Raw genomic sequence first — 21580 nt, forward strand, 5'->3', positions numbered from 1 at the left:
CTTCCTCATGCAAAAACATTTTTAATTTGTACATTTGGTCACTATCATTGTACACTTTAGGCATTCCTATATTACACCATCTCAATCTTTATCGTCTTCTTTCCTTATGATTTCATTTGAGGCAAAGAGTTCTTACTCTTCTTTACCGCAGAAGTTAAATCCATAGTATTCCGCAAGTGTAAGCTCATAGTTGTGATATCATCCATGAGATATGTAAAAAGGAATAAGAGTAGTTCATGGCAGGAGATGGTTCAAGTCAGAAGGAATTTCCAGTGGTTTGTCACCTCGTAATTTTAACAGGAGCTCTGGTGTTGTTAGGATGAATAGTAGGAATTCCCAGGAGATAGATAATTGCTGTCTGTGTACGTTTGGTTTATAAGTTAAAAACCAAAGCTATTGCTACTTCGGAATCTTATGAAATTCAGAGAGATTACATGTAAATTCTTGAATACATATGTGTTTGTGTATATGTATATGTATGAGTATATACATATATGCATCAATATATGTATATATGTTTCCACAGGCACTTTTAATAAGTAAAATGGATCAATTATAAATGATCCTGTATACCATATGTCTTTTCAAATCACAAATTATTCAGATTGCATTAACAAGAAATTGTTACAGAGTAGATAACATTCAGTGGTCAAGACCATAAACTGGTCCTTTCAGTATATAACATTTATTGAATCTGTACTGTATACTATAGTTGATGTCTTAGAAATGAAAAAGATTTAGTTTTCAGATTTAAGGTGTGGATAATTTATTGGTGAATAGTCAGATTGGTAAGGATTATATGGTTTGTTTTGGTTACATTGAACATTAGCTAAAAGCTTGTGTTCTTAACTGAACAGTTAAAACTTCCAGTAAGAACTGATACTTGGAGTTGTTAACACCAGGTTGTTTGCCTGGGCTGTGGGTTGTAAGACAGAACAGGTTAAAGAAGGATATTCCAGGCTCAAAGAATAGTACATTTACCAAAAATGAGCCTTTAGATAATTTTAAGTTTTTCATTTTATTTTACATTCTAAGGAAACTGATGCTTCATTTCATAAACTAGAAAATTGATAAATTATGTTGAATAGTTTGTAATTTACCACTTTCAATTAGTATTACAGAAAGGCTTGAACATGCTTTGGAAAAGGCAGCTCCTCTTCTGCGAGAGATTTTTGTGGACTTTGCACCTTTTCTTTCTCGTACGCTTTTGGGCAGCCATGGACAAGAGCTACTCATAGAAGGAACGAGTAAGTGATTTTTCTGTACTATATAAATATATAAAGTATAGAAATATATATATATATTTAAATTTCAAAGGTAAAAAATTAAATTGTTAGTAAGAAATACATAGAGATTTGTTACTTGAATATTTATTACTTAAATAAATATCAGGCATCTGATAATTTTTATTTTTGAGTAATACAATACATGTTTGTTATATTCTAACCTGCTCAAAATTTTCATCAATGATTTGGATGAAGCAGAAAATTATTGTCTTGACCCAGAGAAATAAGATTTTTAAAAATACATTAAAATTAACTGTGAAAGCCAAGATGGCGGCTTAGCAAGATGTGGGATTTAGTTCGTCCTCCAGAACAGCTACTAAATAACCACAGTACAGAACAGCTCCTGGGGCCATGTCAGTGACTGGACACATAGCGTACCCCAGTCTGGACCAGCTGAACTGGCTGCGAGCCCCCCCAGAACCGTGAGTTCCCCAGGCCGCAGCGGCTGGCACCCCTCCCCACAGCCTGCTTCAGAGAGGAGAAAGGAAGAGACTTTACCAGCAGCAGGGGCTGAGCACAACCAAACGCCAATTGTGGAATTAATTAAATTATGACAACTAAAAATAGGCCCCCAGCTCAGGTGAACCTGGTCAAAGCAGAGGTTGCTGATTTTTGCCCCAGTGCTAAGGGGGCAGGGCTGATGGAAAAGAAAAAAAAAACGAACAGAGGTTTTTTTGGCTGTGTTTTTATGGAGGCTTCTCAGGCTGCAACTGCCCCAGGCATAAGCAGAAACAAGCGTCTTTGAGAGCTTGTCTGGAGCTGGTGCCATCCTCAGGGGAGGTGTGAGGCCCAAGTCAGGTGGAATCCCTCCCTCAGGGAATTCAGACCACAGGGTTGGTAATTTGAAGTCATTGAAACTAGCCTACAAACTCTTCTCTGTCTCCACCACACCCCAGCAGAGAGAGTCTGCCAAAGTTAAAGGTACTGCATCATCTTATGCTGGTGGGACCTGTAGGCAGACAAGCACCACATACTGGGCAAGATAAGAAAAACAAGGTCCCGAGACTTCCCAGAGACAACCTGCTGGGTCTCACCCACAGGGAAAACTAACACAGGTGACTCTTTCCTCCTGACAAGCCAGTTTGGTCTAGGAAAATCCGACTGGGGTCTATAATACCTAAGTAGACCCTCCTAAGAATGAAGCGAAAAAGCCACCTTGCAGGCAGGGCAAGAAACAAGAAAACAAGAACTGAAAAATTCTCCTGTTAAACAAAACCTAAGGTAGTATTCTAGAAAAAGCTGAACTAAATGTCAAAGAATAGACAGACAACAAATTCATCCAGCAAGAAAATCCTAGGTAAAACAAGTGAAAACAGTCGCCAGAGTAAACGAATTAAGGTAATTAAATGGCTAGACACCAGCAAAAACTAACAAGTCACACTAGGAAAATTGAAGATACGGCCCAGTGAAAGGAAGAAACCAAAAATTCAAATGAGTTACAGGAGTTGAAGTAATTAATTCAGAATATACGAACAGACCTGGAAAACCTCATCAAAAATCAAATCAGTGAATTGAGAGAGGATATAAAGAAGGCAAGGAATGAATAGAAAGAAGAAATCAGAAGTCTGAAAAAACAAATCACAGAATTTATGGGAATGAAAGGCACAGTAGAAGAGATGAAAAAAACAATGGAAACCTACAATGTTAGATTTCGAGAGGCAGAACATAGGATTAGTGAACTGGAGGACAGAACATATGAAATGTGACAAGAAAAAAGAAAATATAGGGAAAAAAATGGAAAAATAGGAGCAGGGACTCATGGAATTAAATGGCAATCTGAAGTGCAAGAATATACGTGTTGTGGGTGTCCCAGAAGGAGAAGAGAAGGGAAAAGGAGAAAAACCAATGGAGAAAATTATCACTGAGAATTTCCCAACTCTTACAAAACCCTTAAAATGACAGATCCAAGAAGTGCAGCATACCCCAAAGAGAATAGATCTAAATAGACGTACTCCAAGACACTTACTAATCAGAATGTCAGAGGTGAAAGAGAAAGAGAGAATCTTGAAAGCAGCAAGAGAAAAGCAATCCATCACATATAAGGGAAGCCCAAGAAGATTATGCGTAGATTTCTCAGCAAAAACCATGGAGGCGAGAAGACAGTGGGATGATATATTTAAATTAGTAAAAGAGAAAAACTGCCAACTAAGAATTCTATATCGAGCAAAGTTGTCCTTCAAAAATGAGGGAGAAATTAAAACATTTTCAGACAAAAAATCACTGAGAGAATCTGTGACCAAGAGACCAGCTCTGCAAGAAATACTAAAGGGAGCACTAGAGACAGATATGAAAAGGAGAAAGAGATGTGGAGAAGTGTGTAGAAAGGAAGACTATCAGTAAACGTAAAAAAAGAAAAATTAGGTATGACATATAAAATCCAAAAGGCAAAATGGTAGAAGAAAGTACTACCCGTACAGTAATAATACTAACTGTAAATGGATTAAATACCCAATCAAAAGACATAGACTGGCAGAGTGGATTAAAAAACAGGACCCATCTATATGCTGTCTACAGGAAACACATCTGAGACCTAAGGATAAACACAGCTTAAAAATGAAAGGTTGGGGAAAAGACATTTCATGCAAATAATGATCAGAAAAGAGCAGGTGTAGCTATACTAATATCCAACAAATTAGACTTCAAATGTAAAACAGTTAAAAGAGACAAAGAAGGACACTGTGTAGTAAGAAAAGGAACAATTCAACATGAAGACATAAAATTCATAAATATTTATGCACCAAGCCAGAGTGCTCCAAAATACATGTAGCAAACACTGCAAACAGTGAAAAGAGAAATAGACACATCTACCATAATAGTTAGAGACTTCAATTGCCCACTCTCATCAACAGACAGAACATCTAGACAGAGGATCAATAAAGAAACAGAGAATTTGAATATTACAATAAGTGAGCTTGACTTAACAGACATTTATAGGACATTACACCCCACAACAGCAGGATACACCTTTTTCTCAAGTGCTCCTGGATCATTCTCAAAGAGACCATATGCTGGATCACAAAGCAAGTCACAACAAATTTTAAAAGATTGAAATCGTATAATACGCTTTCTCAGATCATAAAGGAATGAAGTTGGAAATCAATAATAGGCAGAGTGCCAGAAAATTCACAAATATATGGAGGCTCAGCAACACACTGTTAAACAACCAGTGGGTCAAGGAAGAAATCACAAGAGAAATCAGTAAATATCTCGAGGCAAATGAAAATGAAAACACAACATATCCAAACTTATGGGATGCAGCAAAGACATTGCTAAGAGGGAAATTTATTGCTCTCAATACCTATATCAAAAAAGAAGAAAGGGCAAATATTGAGGATTTAACTGTCCATTTGGAAGAAGTAGAGAAAGAATAGCAGACTAACCCCAAAGCAAGCAAAAGGAAAGAAATAATGAAGATTAGAGCAGAAGTAAGTGAAATTGAGAACATGAAAAAAATTGAGAAAATCAGCAAAACCAGAAGCTGGTTCTATGAGAAAATCAATAAAATTTATGGACCCTTAGCAAGACTGACAAAAAGAAGAAGAGAGAGGATGCAAATAGATAAGATCAAAATGGAAGAGGAGACATAACCACTGACACCGCAGAAATAAAGGAAGTAATGACAGGATACTATGAACATCTTTATGGTAATAAACAAGACAATGTAGATGAACTGGACAACTTTATTTATAAAAAGGCATGAACAACCAACTTTGACTTGAAAAGAAATAAACGACCTCAACAAACCAATCACAAGTAAAGAAATTAGATCAGTCATTAAGAAGCTCCCCAGAAAGAAAAGTCCAGGACCAGATGGCTTCACAGGTGAATTCTACCACACATACCAGAAAGAATTAGTACCAATCCTTCTCAAACACTTCAAAAAACTTGAAGAGGAGGGAAAGCTACCTGATTCTACGAAGCCGACGTCACCATCATGCTAAAGCGAAACAGAGATATTGCAAAAAAATAAAACTACAGACCAATCTCTCCAATGAATATAGATGCAGAAATCCTCCACAAAATTCTCACAAATTGAATCTAGCAACACATTACAAGAATTATACACTGTGACCAAGTAGGATTCATCCCAGGTATGCAAAGATGGTTCAATATAATAAATTAAAGTAATACATCATATCAACAATTCAAATCAGAAAAACCACATAATTGTCTCGATTGATGCTGAAAAGGCATTTGAGAAAATTCAGCATCCTTTCCTGCTGAAAATACTTCAAAGGATAGAAATAGACGGGAACTTCCCCAACATGATAAAGGGAATATATGAAAAACCCACAGCTATCATCATCCTCAATGGGAAAGCCTGAACATTTCCCCCTAAGATCAGGAACAAGACAAGGATGTCCACTATCAGCATTGTTATTCAACATGTGTTAGAAGTTCTAGCTAGAGCAATTAGACAATAAAAAGAAATACAAGGCATCAAAATGGAAAGGAAGAAATAAAACTCTCACTGTTTGCAGATGATATGATACTATATGTGGAAAACCCCCAAAAATCCACAGCAAAACTAGTAGAGCTATTAAATGAGTACAGCAAAGTGGCAGGTTACAAGATCAATGCAGAAAAATTTGTAGTGTTTCTAGTAAGGAACAATCTGAGGGGGAAACCAAAAAATAATTCCATTTATAATTGCAACCAAAAGAATAAAATATTTAGGAATAAATTTAACTAAATAGACAAAAGACCTGTGCAAAGAAAACTATAAGAAATTGTTAAATCACAGAAGACCTAAATAGATGGATGGGCATATCGTGTTCATGGATAGTTAAGATGTCAATTCTACGTATACTGATTTACAGATACAATGCAGTACCACTGAAAATCCCCAAACTTACTATTCAGAAATAGTAAAACCAATTACCAAATTTATCTGGAACGGCAGTGTGCCCCAAATAGGCAAAAGTATCCTGAGCAAGAAAAGTGACGTTGGAGGTCTCATGTGACCTGACTTTAAGGCCTATTATGAAGCTACAGGGTTCAAAACAACATGGTCCTGGTATAAAGATAGATATACTGACCAATGGAATAGAATAGAGCGTTCAAATATAGACCGTCTCATCTATGGACAGTTGATCTTTGATAAGGCAGTCAAGCCAATTCACCTGGGACAGAACAGTCTCTTCAATAAATAGTGCCTAGGGAACTGGACAGCCATATCCAAAAGAATGAAAGAGGACCCATATGTCACTCCCTGTACAAAAATTAACTCAAAGTGGATCAAAGACCTAAACATTTGATCTAAGAGCATAAAACTGTTAGAAGAAAATGTAGGGAAGTATCTTATAAATCTTAAACTAGGAGACAGTTTCCTAGATTGTACCCCCAAAGCAACAGCATTGAAGAAATAAATAAATGAGAACTCCTCAAAATTAAACACTTTTGCACATCAAAGAACTTCGTCAAGAAAGTAAAAAAAAGCAGCCTACACAATGGGTGACAATATTTGAAAATGATATATCAGATAAAGGTCTAGTATCCAGAATTTATAAAGAGATTGGTCAACTAAACAGCAAAAAGACAGCCATCCCAATTACAGAATGGGAAAAAGACTCGAAGAGACACTTCTCAGAAGAGGAAATACAAATGGCCAAAAGGCATATGAAGAGATGCTCAACTTCCCTGGCTACTAGGGAAATGCAAATCAAAACCACAATGAAATACCATTGCACACCTACCACAATGGCCATTATCAATAAAACAGAAAATGACAAGTGTTGGAGAGGATGTGGAGAAAGGGGCACACTTATCCACTGTTGGTGGGAATGTCATATGGTACAAGCACTGTGAAAGGCAGTTTGGCGGTTCCTCAGGAAGCTAACTATAGAACTGCCATATGACCCGGTAATACCATTGCTAGGTATCTACTCAGAGGACATGAGGGCAAGGACACAAACAGACATTTGAACACCAGTGTTTATAGCAGCATTATTTACAATTATGAAGAGATGGAAACAGCCAAAATGTCCATCAACAGATGAGTGACTAAACAAACTGTGGTATGTACATACAATGAAATACTATGCAGCTGTAAGACAGAATAAAGTTATAAAGTTTATAAGAACATGGATGAACCTTAAGGACATTATGCTGAGTGAGATTAGTCAGAAACAAAAGGACAAATACTGTATGGTCTCACTGATATGAGCTGACATTAGTGAATAAACTTGGAGAATTTCAGTGGTAACAGAGGCCATCAGGATATAGAAATAGGGTAAGATATCAGAAATGGACAGCATAATGCTACCTTACTGTAATACAGTTATGTTAAAACACTGAATGAAGCTGAATGTGAGAATGATAGAGGGAGGAGGGCTAGGGGCAGAAATGAAATCAGAAAGAAAGAGAGATCATAAAGACTGAGATGGTACAATCTAGGAATGCCTAGAGTGTATAACGATAGTGACTAAAGGTGCAAATTTAAAAACTGTTTTTGCATGAGGAAGAACAAAGGCATGTCATTTTGGCAGGGTGCTGAAAATGGTTGGTAATTAATATTTTAAAATTTCAACTTATGTGTGTTACTAAAGCAAAAATTGTTTATTTGATATAAAATTTATATTTTGACTAGTGCATTTCCTAATATAAGTTACATAGACAGTTTGTACGTGCAACCTTGAGTAGGACATGATATTTTGTGGGTTTGTTCAGAGTGATGCCCCAATAAATCCCAGAGTGATTTTAACAGTGAGTAAAAAAGTAGTTGCAAAGTCCCCTTAGGGGAATGGTGAAAAAGGGTGAAAATTCAATTTCCCCAATTTGAATTCTTGATATTCTCATAAGCAGTGTGGAAGCCAAAGCTATAGGCTGAGCCCCCAGTCTTGGGGTTTGTTCATATGAAACTGAACCCCACGAAGAATAGGTCAAGCCTACTTAAAATTGGGCCTAAGAGTCACCCCCAAGAGAACCTCTTTTGTTGCCCAGATGTGGCCTCTCTCTCCAGCCAACACAACAAACAGACTCACCACCCTTCCCCTGTCTGTGTGAAACATGACTCCAAGGGGTGTGGACTTTCCTGGCAACATGGGACAGAAATCCTGTAATGAGCTGTGACTCAGCATCACCGCATTTAGAAAACTCCTCGAATGAGCTGAGATTGAGCATCATGGGATTGAAAAACCTTCTCGACCAAAAGGGTGAAGAGTGAAATGAAACAAAATAAAGTGTTAATGGCTGAGAGATTCCAAACATTTGAGAGGTTTTCCTGGAGGTTATTCTTGCCCATTACATAGATATCACATTGTTAGTCAAGGTGTAATGGAGAGGCTGGAGGGAACTGCCTGTAAATGTAGGAAATGTAGAGCCGTGTTCCAGTAGCCATGTTTCTTGAATATGATTGTATAATGATACAACATTCACAATGTGACTGTGCGATTGTGAAAATCTTGTGTCTGATCCTCCTTTTATCTACCTTATCAACAGATGAATAAAACATATTTAATAAAGATGAATAATGGGGGAAAAATATTAAAATAAATTTAGATTGAAATGCTGGTGATCGATGAGGGGGAGGGGTGGGGGATATCGTATATATGAATTTTTTTCTGTTTTCTTTTTATATCTTTTTCTGAACACATGCAAATCTTCCAAGAAATGATCATGATGACGAATATGCAACTATGTGATGATATTGTGAATTACTGTTTATATATATAGAACGAAATGATCAAAAGTTAGGAATGTTTGCATTTGTTTGATATTTTTTTGTAGCTTAAAAAAAATTAATAAGTAAGCCCAATAAACAACAACAAAAAGTTAGCTATGATACTTGATATTGGAGGGACTAGTGTCACAGTAATCGGTGAGGCATTTGCTGAGGTTTGAATGTGAGAGCCTTATAAACTACATTATATTGCTACATATTAGGAAAATGAGTAATACATTACTAATCTCTATTAGTAGAATTATATTTTACGAATAAGTAGAGATTATAGTTGTATTGTACTCTATCCTGTTTATGTCATACATAGACTACCAGGCCGTTTCTCGGTAGGTATTTGAAATTGTTTCAAACCAGATAGCATACAGAAAAAAGTTGCTTGAGTGCATTGGATATTGTGCTATTTAAAGAAGGGATGAGGTATGTGGCAGTTTTATAAAAGCATGGTATACTTGCCGAATACCCCATGTCTTCAAATATTACAAATTTAGAAAATTAACTCAACCAAATGGAAATGAACTTATTCTGAGTTTGTACATAGATTTTAGCTCATAAAGTGTGAATTTTCAGATAAAGTATTTAAGAGCTTAGCAGATTGACTTTAAAATACCAGTACTATAATACTGCAAAATTTTAAGAAGCAGCTAGATGACTTTTATGAGAGATAATGTATCAATGATTTTTTTCTTCCAGAAATGTTCTGACTGCCTAGAAACAGAAAGTATATTGGTAGTTGCCAGGGCCTGGGGAGAGGAGGGAAATGGGGAGTAACTGTTTAGTGGGTGAATATGTTTTATTTTGGAGTAATGAAAATGTACTATAGAGGTAGTAGTTGTACAACATCCTCAATGTACTAGATGCCACTGAATTGTTCGCTTTGAAGTAATTTTAGGTTGTCTGAATTTCATTTCAATGTAATAAATATCTTGAATAAAAAAATACTTGGACCAATCTGACTTTAAATGGTTGTTGGTTTAAGATAAAATACTGACATTCCCTCGAAACTGAAAAATCATGGGAAATCAAATGACCTGTGTTACAATTTCTTTAAATATCAACTTACAGCTTTAGTTGTCTGTTTTAATTTCTTCCTTGCTAAAGCAAACACCATGCAGTGTGTTGGCTTGAACATTTGGAACTTACTGGCGTACGCTTTTGAGTCTAGGAGTAGTCAAAATCAGGGCATGATGAAAGTGATGCATTCTTCTTGAAAACTGGTATTCTGTGGCTGGCTACCACAGTCCTTGGCTTTTCTGTCACGTGGCAATGTACATGGTAGCCTCTCCTGGCTTCTCTTCTGGATCCTGTTTACTTCCAGCTTCTGGCTGGTCCTGGGCTTATTCTTTGTGTATCTGAATTTCATTATGCTTATAAAAGACTCCAGTGATAGAATTAAAACTCAATCTGATTCTTTTGGGCCACACCTTACTGGAATTAACCTCATCAGAAGGTTGTATTTACAAAGGGTTCACTTTTATGTGAATGTATTAAGTTTAAGAACAGTCATCAGAATTTATGAGTAGACAATGAAAGATTTTTAATTTAAAAGAAAATGTAATGTTTTTTTTTCTACTTCACTAAAGTAGAAAGTAGAGTATAACATCCACAAATGTATTACCAACTACTTAAACCATCATTTTGCTATAATTGTTTGGTCTCTCCCTCCCTCTTTTATATTTGCTTTAGTATTTTGCAGTGACCCCAGACACTTGCCATTTTTCTCTCCTAAATAGTTCATAATGCATCTAAAAGGGATATTATCAACATAACCACAAATTTAGTATACCAAATATAATTAGTAATGATTCTTTAATATTGTCTGAAACTAGCCCATATTTTTGATTAGCTAAGAAATGGCTTTTTATAGTTGAGTTTCTTCCAGTGAAGATTCAAACATTGTCCATTCATTTTGTTTGAGCATGTCTCTTAAGGTTAAGTTCTGATTATATCGGAAACTTTCCCTATCATCTCCCTCTGTTCCCATGCTTTTGACTTAAGGAAGAAATCTGGTGTTTTTGCTATAGAATAGTACATATTCTCTGGCTGTTTTTTCATTTTTTTATCATTTAATGGTTCCTCTATCCCACATATTTTTTGAAGAATTGAAGTTCAGTCTAAAAGTTTAAGTAGAAGTAATACTTCATATTGCATTATGCCAGGAGGCACATATTGTCTGATTTTAATTTTAATGACATTGACATTTCTATTTAAGTAGTTGTAATTCTTAGGAAGGATTGATATTTTTTTCCTTTTATTTTTTAGAGATCTTCTAAACAATAAAAAGAAAATTAACTTTAAAAAAACCCACAAAATTTATTTATCTTATAACTATCATATGTAGATTCATTGGAACCTTCTTATGAATGTAAGATTCATTACTGAATGCCATTGATCTTATTTTTTCCTCATCTCAAAATATTTTCTCTTTCATCATTATTCAAAATTATTCTTAATAATGCCAAGGACTAAAAATAATAAGAAAACAAAAATGATGAAATTTCCCATAGGATGATGTTACATTAGGAAACAAATCACCAGTAATTACGTGCCACCTTTTTTAAAAAAATTTTTTAATTAAAAAAAATTACAAGAAAGAAACACAAACATTCCCAACATATGATCATTCTGTTCTCTATATATAATCAGCAGTTCACAATATCATCACATAGTTGCATATTCATCATCATGATCATTTCTTAGAACATTTGCATCAATTCAGAAAAAGAAATAAAAAAACAACAAAAATAAAACGAAAACAGAAAAAAAATTATACATACCGTACCCCTTACCCCTCCCTTTCATTGATCACTAGCATTTCAATCTAAATTTATTTTAACATTTGTTCCCCCTATTATTTATTTTTATTCCATGTGTACTATTCGTCTGTTCACAAGGTAGATAAAAGGAGCATCAGCACAAGGTTTTCACAATCACACAGTCACATTGTGAAAGCTATATCATTATACAATCATCATCAAGAAACATGACTACTGGAACACAGCTCTACATTTTCAGGCAGTTCACTCCAGCCTCCCCATTACATCCTGGATAGCAAGGTGATACCTACTTAATGCATAAGACCTTTCGACTCTATTTGGGATCTCTCAGCCGTTGACACTTTGTCTCATTTCATTTTTCCCCCTTTTGGTTGAGAAGATTTTCTCAATCCCTTGATGCTGGGTCTCAGCTCATTCTAGAGTTTTCCTCAATCCCTTGATGCTGAATCTCAGCTCATACTAGCGTTTCTGTCCCACGTTGCCAGGAAGGTCCACACCCCTGGGAGTCATGTCCCACGTAGACAGGGAGGGTGGTGAGTTTGCTTGTTGTGTTGGCTGGAGAGAGAGGCCACATCTGAGGAACAAAAGAGGTTCTCTTGGTGGTGACTCTTAGGTCCAATTTTAAGTAGGCTTGACCTATTGTTTGTGGGGTTCAGTGTCTTATGAACAACCCCCAGGACTGGGACTCAGCCTATAGTTTTGGTTGCCCACATTGCTTGTGAGAATAGCAAGAATTCAACTTGGGGAGGTTGAATTTTCCCCCTTTCTCACCATTCCCCAGAGAGGCTTTGGAAATACTTTTCCACTCACTGATCAAATCACTCTGGGATCCATCGGGGCATCACTCTGGACAAACCAACAAAATTTCATGTCCTAGCCAAGGATTCATGTACTTATGTAGTTCAACCCAGCTATCTACATAAGATATATTAGAAAATGCACTAATCAAAATATAAATTTTGTACCAAATAAACATTTTTTGCTTTAGTCTCACACATAAGCTGAAATTTTAAAATATTAATCACCATCTATTTTCAGCACCATGCAGTAATGACATTCCTTTGTTCACCCCCTTACAAAAATATTTTTAAAATTTGTACATTTAGTCACTATCATTGTACATTTTAGGCATTCCTAGACTATACCATCTCAGTCATATTGTCTGTCTTTCCTTCTGGTTTCATAAGTGCCCCCAGCCTTACTCCCTCTATCATTCTCACATTCAACTTCATTCAGTGTTTTAACATAATTGTATTACAGTTAGTATTGTGCTATCCATTTCTGCATTTTTTATTCAGTCCTATTGCACAATCTGTATTCCTTCAGCTCCTATTACCTAATATCTTACCCTATTTCTGTTTTCTGATGGTCTCTTTTACTAATGAAGTATTCCAAGTTTATTCATTAATGTCAGTTCATATCAGTGAGACCACACAGTATTTGTCCTTTTATTTTTGACTAATCTCACTCAGTATAATATCCTCAAGGTCCATCCGTGTTGATACATACTTCATAACTTTATTTTGTCTTGCAGCTGCATAATATTCCATTGTGTGTATATACCAGGTTTGTTTAGCCACCCATCTGTTCATGGACATTTTGGCTATTTCTATCTCTTGGTAATTATAAATAATGCTGCTATAAACATTGGTGTGCAAATGTCTGCTTGTATTCTTGCCCTCATGTCCTTTGAGTAGAGACAGCATATAGATGGGCCCTGTTTTTTAATCCATTCTGCCAGTCTTTGTCTTTTGATTGGGGAGTTTAATCCATTCACATTTAGTATTATTACTGTACAGGTAGTACTTTCTTCTACCATTTTGGCTTTTGGATTTTATATGTCATATCTAATTTTTCTTCTTTTACGTTTACTGATAGTCTTCCTTTCTACACACTTTTCCATTTCTCTCTCTCCTTTTCATATCTGTCTCTAGTGCTCTGTTTAGTATTTCTTGCAGAGCTGGTCTCTTGGTCACAGATTCTCTCAGTGATTTTGTGTCTGAAAATGTTTTAATTTCTCCCTCATTTTTGAAGGACAATTTTGCTGGATATAGAATTCTTGGTTGGCAGTTTTTCTCTTTTACTAATTTAAATATATCATCCCACTGTCTTCTCGCCTCCATGGTTTTTGCTGAGAAATCTACGCATGATCTTATTGGGCTTCCCTTGTATGTGATGGATTGCTTTTCTCTTGCTGCTTTCAAGATTCTCTCTTTCTCTTTTACCTCTGACGTTCTGATTAGTAAGTGTCTTGGAGAACGTCTGTTTGGATCTATTCTCTTTTGGGTACTCTGCACTTCTTGATCTGTAATTTTAGGTGTTTTATAAGAGTTGGAAAATTTTCAGTGATAATTTCCTCCATTAGTTTTTCTCCTCCTTTTCCCTTCTCTTCTCCTTCTGGGACACCCACAACACATATTTTCTTGCACTTCATATTGTCATTGAATTCCCTGAGTCCCTGCTCATATTTTTCCATTTTTTTCCCTATATTTTCTTTTTCTTCTTGCATTTCATATGTTCTGTCCTCCAGTTCACTAATCCTATGTTCTGCCTCTCGAAATCTACCATTGTAGGTTTCCATTGTTTTTTTCATCTTTTCTACGGTGCCTTTCATTCCCATAAGCTCTGTGATTTGTTTTTTCAGACTTTTGATTTTTTCTCTCTGTTCATTCCTTGCCTTCTTTATATCCTCTCTCAATTCATTGATTTGGTTTTTGATGAGGTTTTCCATGTCCGTTCATAAATTCTGAATTCTCTGTTTCAGCTCCTGTATCTCATTTGAGTTGTCAGTTTGTTCCTTTTATTGGGCCACATCGTCAATTTTCCTAGTGTGATTTGTTATTTTTTGCTGTTATCTAGCTATTTAATTACCTTAATTAGTTTATTCTGATCATTGCTTTCACTTATTTTACCTAGGGCTTTCTTGCTGGATGAATTTGTTGTCTGTCTATTCTTTCACATTGAGTTCAGCTTTTTCTGGACCTCTAGCTTAGGTTTTGTTTAATAGAGGAGAATTTTTCTGTTCTTGTTTTCTTGTTTCTTCCCCTGCTTGTATGGTGCCTTTTTCCCTCCACCCTTAGGAGATTCTAAGTATGTGTTATAGATTCCAGCTGGATTTTCCCAAACCAGTATGGCCTGCTGTCTGGAAGAAAGAGTCACCTGCATTGGTTTTCCCTGAGGGTGAAATCTTACAGGTTGAAAGACTTTCTTGTGAAATCTCTGGGTTCTGTTTTTCTTATCCTACCCAGAATTTGGCGCTTGTCTGCCAGCAGGTCCCACCAGCATAAGATGATATGGTACCTTTAACTTTGGCAGACTCTCCCTTCTGGGGCATGGTGGAGACAGAGGAGAGGTTCTAGGCTGGCTTTAATGGTTTCAAATTACCAAGCCCTGGTGTCTGAATTCCTTGAGGGAGGGATTCCACCTGAGTTGGGCTTCACCCTCCCCTGGAGAAGGCACAGGCTACAGACAAGCCCTCAAACGATCTTGTTTCTGCCTATGCCTGGGGCACTTTCAGCCTGAGAAGCCCTGCTGCTTTATCCTAAGGCAGTCAATCCTTTGTAGAGACACAGCCACAAAAACTTCTGTTTCCTCTTTTTTTTTTTTCTTTTTCTGTCAGTGCTGCCACCTTGTCGCTGGGGCAAAAATGATCGCCCACCTCTTTGACCAGGTTCACATTAGCTGGGGGCCTATTTTTAGTAGTCAGAATTTGTTAATTAATTCCACAGTTGGCATTTGGTTGTGCTCAGCCCCTTCTTCAGGTAAAGTCTATTTCCTTTCCCCTCTGGGAAGCGACCTGTGGAAGAGGGACATTGGCCACCATGGCTTTGTGCGCTCCCGGTTCTGGGTGGGCTTACAGCCGGTCCAACTGGTCCAGACTGGGATACCCTATTGTCCAGTTACTGACGTGGCCCCATGAACTTTTCTGTACTGTTTTTGGTTATTTAGTAGTTGTTCTGGACGACGAACTAAAATGTACACATTGCTAAGCCACCATCTTGGCCCGATTGATGATAGATCTACCCCCACCTTTTTTTTTTATTACTTTCACCAAAGTATTGAATAATATTTTAAGAGTATATAAATTTGCATTCTCAACGTGACAAAAACTTGTGTTTGAAAACTGAAGATAATTTAGATGTGGCAGTGGTTCTTGGCTCTCTAAAGGGCTACAGTACATAAATATATATATACTCTATCTTTAATATTAAGTTCTTATTAAGGGGTCAGAATGTTTGCTTTGGGGGCGTGCCAGCGAAAAAAGTTTGCAAAATACTGGTATATTGGATTCATCCTTGTAAGTCTGTGGATACCACCCTTGTAGTTTTATTTTTAACTCTTATTGAGCATATTTTAGAATTCAGAATTTTTCATTTTCTCTGAATTATTTCAAAGAGAAGAAATTGATGGAGGAATATATTTTACACTTTACACAGTCTGAAAATGTATTTTAAAAGACAGGGGGAAGGAGGAGGTGCCAAGATGGCGGCTTAGTAATGTGCACGTATTAGTTCGTCCTCCGGAACAACTACTAACTAACCAGAATCAGTACAGAACAGCTCCCGGAGCCATGATAGTGTCCGGACACACAGCGTACTCCAGTCTGGACCAGCTGGACCCGATGCGAGTCTCCGGAACTGTGAGTTCCCCAAGCCGCGGGTGCCGGTGCCGGACGCCCCTCCCCCAGAGGCAGCTTCCCGGAGGGAAAGGAAAGAGACTCTAACAGTAGCAGGGACTGAGTCCAACCAAACACCAATTGTGGCATTAATAAACAAATTCTGACTACTAAAAAATAGGCCCCCAGCTCAGGCGAAACTGGTCAAGGCAGAGGCCGCTTATTTGGCTAACTGAAAAAGAGGAAAGGGGATGAAACAGGTTTTTGTGGCTGTTTCCACGGAGGCTTGGCTACCTCTGGATTCAGCGGTGGAAATGCTCGGGCTGCAACTGCCCCAGGAATAGGCAGAAACAGACTGCTTTCAGGGCTATCTCTCACCTGTGCCTTCCCCAGGGAAGGGGTGAAGCCCCACCCAGGTGGAATCCCTTCAGCAAGGAATTAGACCCCATGGCTTTGCAATTTGAAGCCATTAAAACCAGCCTACAACCTCTCCTCTGTCTCCACCACGCCCCCAGCAGGGAGAGCCTTCCAAGTTAAATCAACCAAAACATCTTTTGCTGGTGGGGCCCGCAGACAGACAAGTGCCACATACTGCGCAGGATAAGAAAAACAGAGCCCAGAGACTTCACAGGAAAATCTTTCAATCTGCTGGGTCTCACCCTCAGGGAAAACTGATGCAGGTGACTCCTTCCCCCTGATAGGAGGCCAGTTTAGTCTGGGAAAACCCTGCTGGAGTCTATAATACTGGTGTAGACCCTCCTAAGGGTGGGGAGGGAAAAGGCACCTTAGAAGCAGGACAAGAAACAAGAAAACAAGAACTGAAAAATTACCCTCTGTTAAACAAAACTTAAGCTAGAGGCCCAGAAAAAGCTGAACTGAAGGTCAAAGAACAGATAGACAACAAACTCATCTAGCAAGAAAACCCTAGGTAAGATAAGTGAAAGCAATCTCCAGAATAACTAATTAAGGTAATTAAATGTCAAGACGCCAGCAAAAAATAAGAAATCACACCAGGAAAATTGAAGATATGGCCCAGTCAAAGGAACCAACCAATAGTTCAAACGAGATAGAAGAGCTGAAACAACTAATTCAGAATATACAAACAGACATGGAAAACCTCATCAAAAACCAAATCAATGAATTGAGGGAGGACATGAAGAAGGCAAGGAATGAACAAAAAGAAGAAATGGAAAGTCTGAAAAAACAAATCACAGAACTTATGGGAATGAAAGATACAGGAGAAGAGATGAAAAAAAACAATGGAAACCTACAATGGTAGATTTCAAGAGAGAGAGGTTAGGATTAGTGAACTGGAGGATGGAACATCTGCAATCCAAAAAGAAACAGAAACTATCAGGAAAAGAATGGAAAAATATGAGCAGGGACTCAGGGAATTCAATGATAATATGAAGCACACAAATATATGTGTTGTGGGTGTCCCGGAAGGAGAAGAGAAGGGAAAAGGAGGAGAAAAACTAATGGAAGAAATTATCACTGAAAATTTCCCAACTCTCACGAAAGACCTAAAATTATAGATCCAAGAAGTGCAGTGCACCCCAAAGATAATAGATCCAAATAGACATTCTCCAAGACACTTACTTGTCAGAATGTCAGAGGTCAAAGAGAAAGAGAGAATCTTGAAAGCAGCAACACAAAAGCAATCCATCATATACAAGGGAAACCCAATAAGATTATGCATAGATTTCTCAGCAGAAGCCATGGAGGTGAGAAGACAGTGGGATGATATATTTAAATTAGTAAAAGAGAAAAACTGCCAACCAAGAATTCTATATCCAGCAAAATCGTCCTTCAAAAATGAGGGAGATATTAAAACATTTTCAGGCGAAAGTCACTGAGAGAATTTGTGACCAAGAGACCAGCTCTGCAAGAAATACTAAAGGGAGCACTAGAGTCAGATACGAAAAGACTGAAGAGAGAGGTGTGGAGAAGAATGTAAAATGAAGAAAAATTAGATATGACATGTAAAATCCAAAAGGCAAAATGGTAGAAGAAAGTACTACCCAAACAGAAATAATCCTAAATGTTAATGGACTGAACTCCCCAATTAAAAGACATAGAGTGACAGAATTAAAAAACAGGATCCTTCTATATGCTGTCTACAGGAAACACATCTTAGACCCAAAGATAAACAGGTTGAAAGTGAAAGGTTGGGAAAAGATATTTCATGCAGATAACAACCAGAAAAGCGCAGGAGTAGCTATACTAATATTCAACAAATTAGACTTTAAATGTAAAACAGTTAAAAGAGACAAAGAAGGATACTATCTACTAATAAAAGGAACAATTCAACAAGAAGACATAACAATCATAAATATTTATGCACTGAACCAGAATGCCCCAAAATATGTGAGGCAAACACTGCAAACACTGAAAAGGGAAATAGACACATCTACCATAATAGTTGGAGACTTCAATTCCCCACTCTCATCAATGGACAGAACATCTAGACAGAGGATCAATAAAGAAACAGAGAATTTGAATATTACAATAAATGATCTAGACTTAACAGACATTTATAGGACATTACACCCCACGACAGCAGGATACACCTTTTTCTAAAGTGCTCATGTATCATTCTCAAAGATAGACCATATGGTGAGTCACAAAGCAAGTCACAACAAATTTAAAAAGATTGACATCATACAAAACACTTTCTCAGATCATAAAGGAATGAAATTGGAAATCAATAATAGGCAGAGTGCCAGAAAATTCACAAATACATGGAGGCTCAACAGCACACTCTTAAACAACAAGTGGGTCAAGAAAGAAATTACAAGAGAAATCAGTAAATATCTCGAGGCGAATGAAAATGAAAACACAACAAATCAAAACGTATGGGACACAGCAAAGGCAGTGCTAAGAGGGAAATTTATTGCCTCAAATGCCTATATCAAAAAGAAGAAAGGGCAAAAATTCGGGAATTAACTGTCCACTTGGAAGAACTGGAGAAAGAACAGCAAACTAACCCCAAAGCAAGCAAAAGGAAAGAAATAGCAAAGATTAGAGCAGAAATAAATGAAATTGAGAACATGAAAACAATTGAGAAAATCAGTAAGACCAGAAGTTGGTTCTATGAGAAAATCAATAAGATTGATGGGCCCTTAGCAAGATTGACAAATAGAAGAAGAGAAAGGACGCAAATAAATAAGATCAGAAATGAAAGAGGAGACATAACCACTGACCTCACAGAAATAAAGGAGGTAATGACAGGATACTATGAAAAACTTTTTGCTAATAAATACAACCGTGTAGATGAAATGAACAAGTTCCTAGAAAAACATGAACAACCAACTTTGACTCAAGAAGAAACAGATGACCTCCACAAAGCAATCACAAGTAAAGAAACTTAATGAGTCATTCAAAAGCTTCCCAAAAAGAAAAGTCCAGGACCAGATGGCTTCACATGTGAATTCTACCAAACATTCCAGAAAGAATTAGTACCAACTCTCCTCAAACTGTTCAAAAAAATTGAAGTGGAGGGAAAGCTACCTAATTCATTCTATGAAGCCAACATCACCGTCATACCAAAACCAGGCAAAGATATTACAAAAAGAGAAAATTACAGACCAGTCTCTCTAATGAATATAGATGCAAAAATCCTCAACAAAATTCTAGCAAATTGAATCCAACAACACATTAAAAGAATTATGCATCATGACCAAGTAGGATTCATCCCAGGTATGCAAGGATGGTTCAACATAAGAAAATCAATTAATGGAATACACCATATCAACAAATCAAAGCAGAAAAATCACATGATCATCTCAATTGATGCAGAGAAGGCATTCGACAAGATTCAACATCCTTTCCTGTTGAAAGCGCTTCAAAGGATAGGAATGCAAGGGAACTTCCTTAAAATGATAGAGGGAATATTTGAAAAACCCACAGCTAATATCATCCTCAATGGGGAGAAATTGAAAACTTTCCCCCTAAGATCAGGAACAAGACAAGGATGTCCACTATCACCACTGTTATTCAACATTGTGTTGGAGGTTCTAGCCAGAGCAATTAGTCAAGAAAAAGAAATACACAGCATCAAAATTGGAAAGGAAAAAGTAAAACTATCACTGTTTGCAGATGATCTGATACTGTACGTCGAAAACACTGAAAAATCCACAGCAAAACTACTAGAGCTAATAAACGAGTACAGCAATGTGGCAGCGTCCAAGATCAGCATTCAAAAATCTGTAGTGTTTCTATACACTGGTAATGAACAAGCTGAGGGGGAAATCAAGAAACGAATTGCATTTACAATTGCAACTAAAAGAATGAAATACTTAGGAATAAATTTACCTAAAGAGACAAAAGACCTATACAAAGAAAACTATAAGAAACTGTTCAAAGAAATCATAGAAGCCCTAAACAGATGGAAGGGTATATCATGTTCATGGATTGGAAGACTGAATATAGTTAACATGTCAATTCTACCTAAATCGATTTACAGATTCAACGCAATACCAATCAAAATCCTTACAACTTACTTTTCAGAAATAGAAAAACCAATAAGCAAATTTATCTGGAAGGACAGGGTGTCCTGAATTGCTAAAAGTATCTTGAGGAAAAAAAACGAAGCTGGAGGTCTCATGCTGCCTGACTTTAAGGCATATTATGAAGCCACAGTGGTCAAAACAGCATGGTATTGGCATAAAAATAGATATATTGACCAATGGAATCGAATAGAGTGCTCAGATATAGACCCTTTCATCTATGGACATTTGATCTTTGATAAGGCAGTCAAGCCAACTTATTTGGGACAGAAATGTCTCCTCAATAAATGGTGACTAGAGAACTGGATATCTATATGCAAAAGAATGAAAGAGGACCCGTATCTCACAACCTATACAAAAGTTAACTCTAAATGAATCAAAGATCTAAACATTAGGTTTAAGGCCATAAAACATTTAGAGGAAAATGTAGGGAGATATCTTATGAATCTTATTATTGGAGGCAGTTTTATGGACCTTACACCTAAAGCAAGAGCACTGAAGAAAGAAAGAAAGAAATGGGAACTCCTCAAAATTAAACACTTTTGTGCATCAAAGAACTTCATCAAGAAAGTAGAAAGACAGCCTACACAATGGGAGACAATATTTGGGAACGACATATCAGATAAAGGTCTAGTATCCAGAATTTATAAAGAGATTGTTCAACTCAACAACAAAAAGACATCCAACCCAATTACAAAATGGGAAAAAGACTTGAA

The 21580-nt window shown here is 36.9% G+C and overlaps 1 protein-coding gene across 2 annotated transcripts in view; it reads left to right on the plus strand.

Moving 5' to 3' along the window:
* The window catches only part of LRBA (LPS responsive beige-like anchor protein), a 1037640-nt gene that overhangs the window by 302984 nt on the left and 713076 nt on the right, over positions 1 to 21580 (plus strand). For both annotated transcript variants that reach the window (XM_077139839.1, XM_077139840.1), the window contains one exon: positions 1114 to 1247. In XM_077139839.1, coding sequence (XP_076995954.1) covers positions 1114 to 1247 — 134 coding nt within the window. The remainder of the gene's footprint in view (positions 1 to 1113; positions 1248 to 21580) is intronic.

The sequence above is a fragment of the Tamandua tetradactyla genome, chromosome 22 (genome assembly GCF_023851605.1).
Source record: "Tamandua tetradactyla isolate mTamTet1 chromosome 22, mTamTet1.pri, whole genome shotgun sequence".
In the NCBI taxonomy this organism is placed as follows: Eukaryota; Metazoa; Chordata; class Mammalia; order Pilosa; family Myrmecophagidae; genus Tamandua; species Tamandua tetradactyla.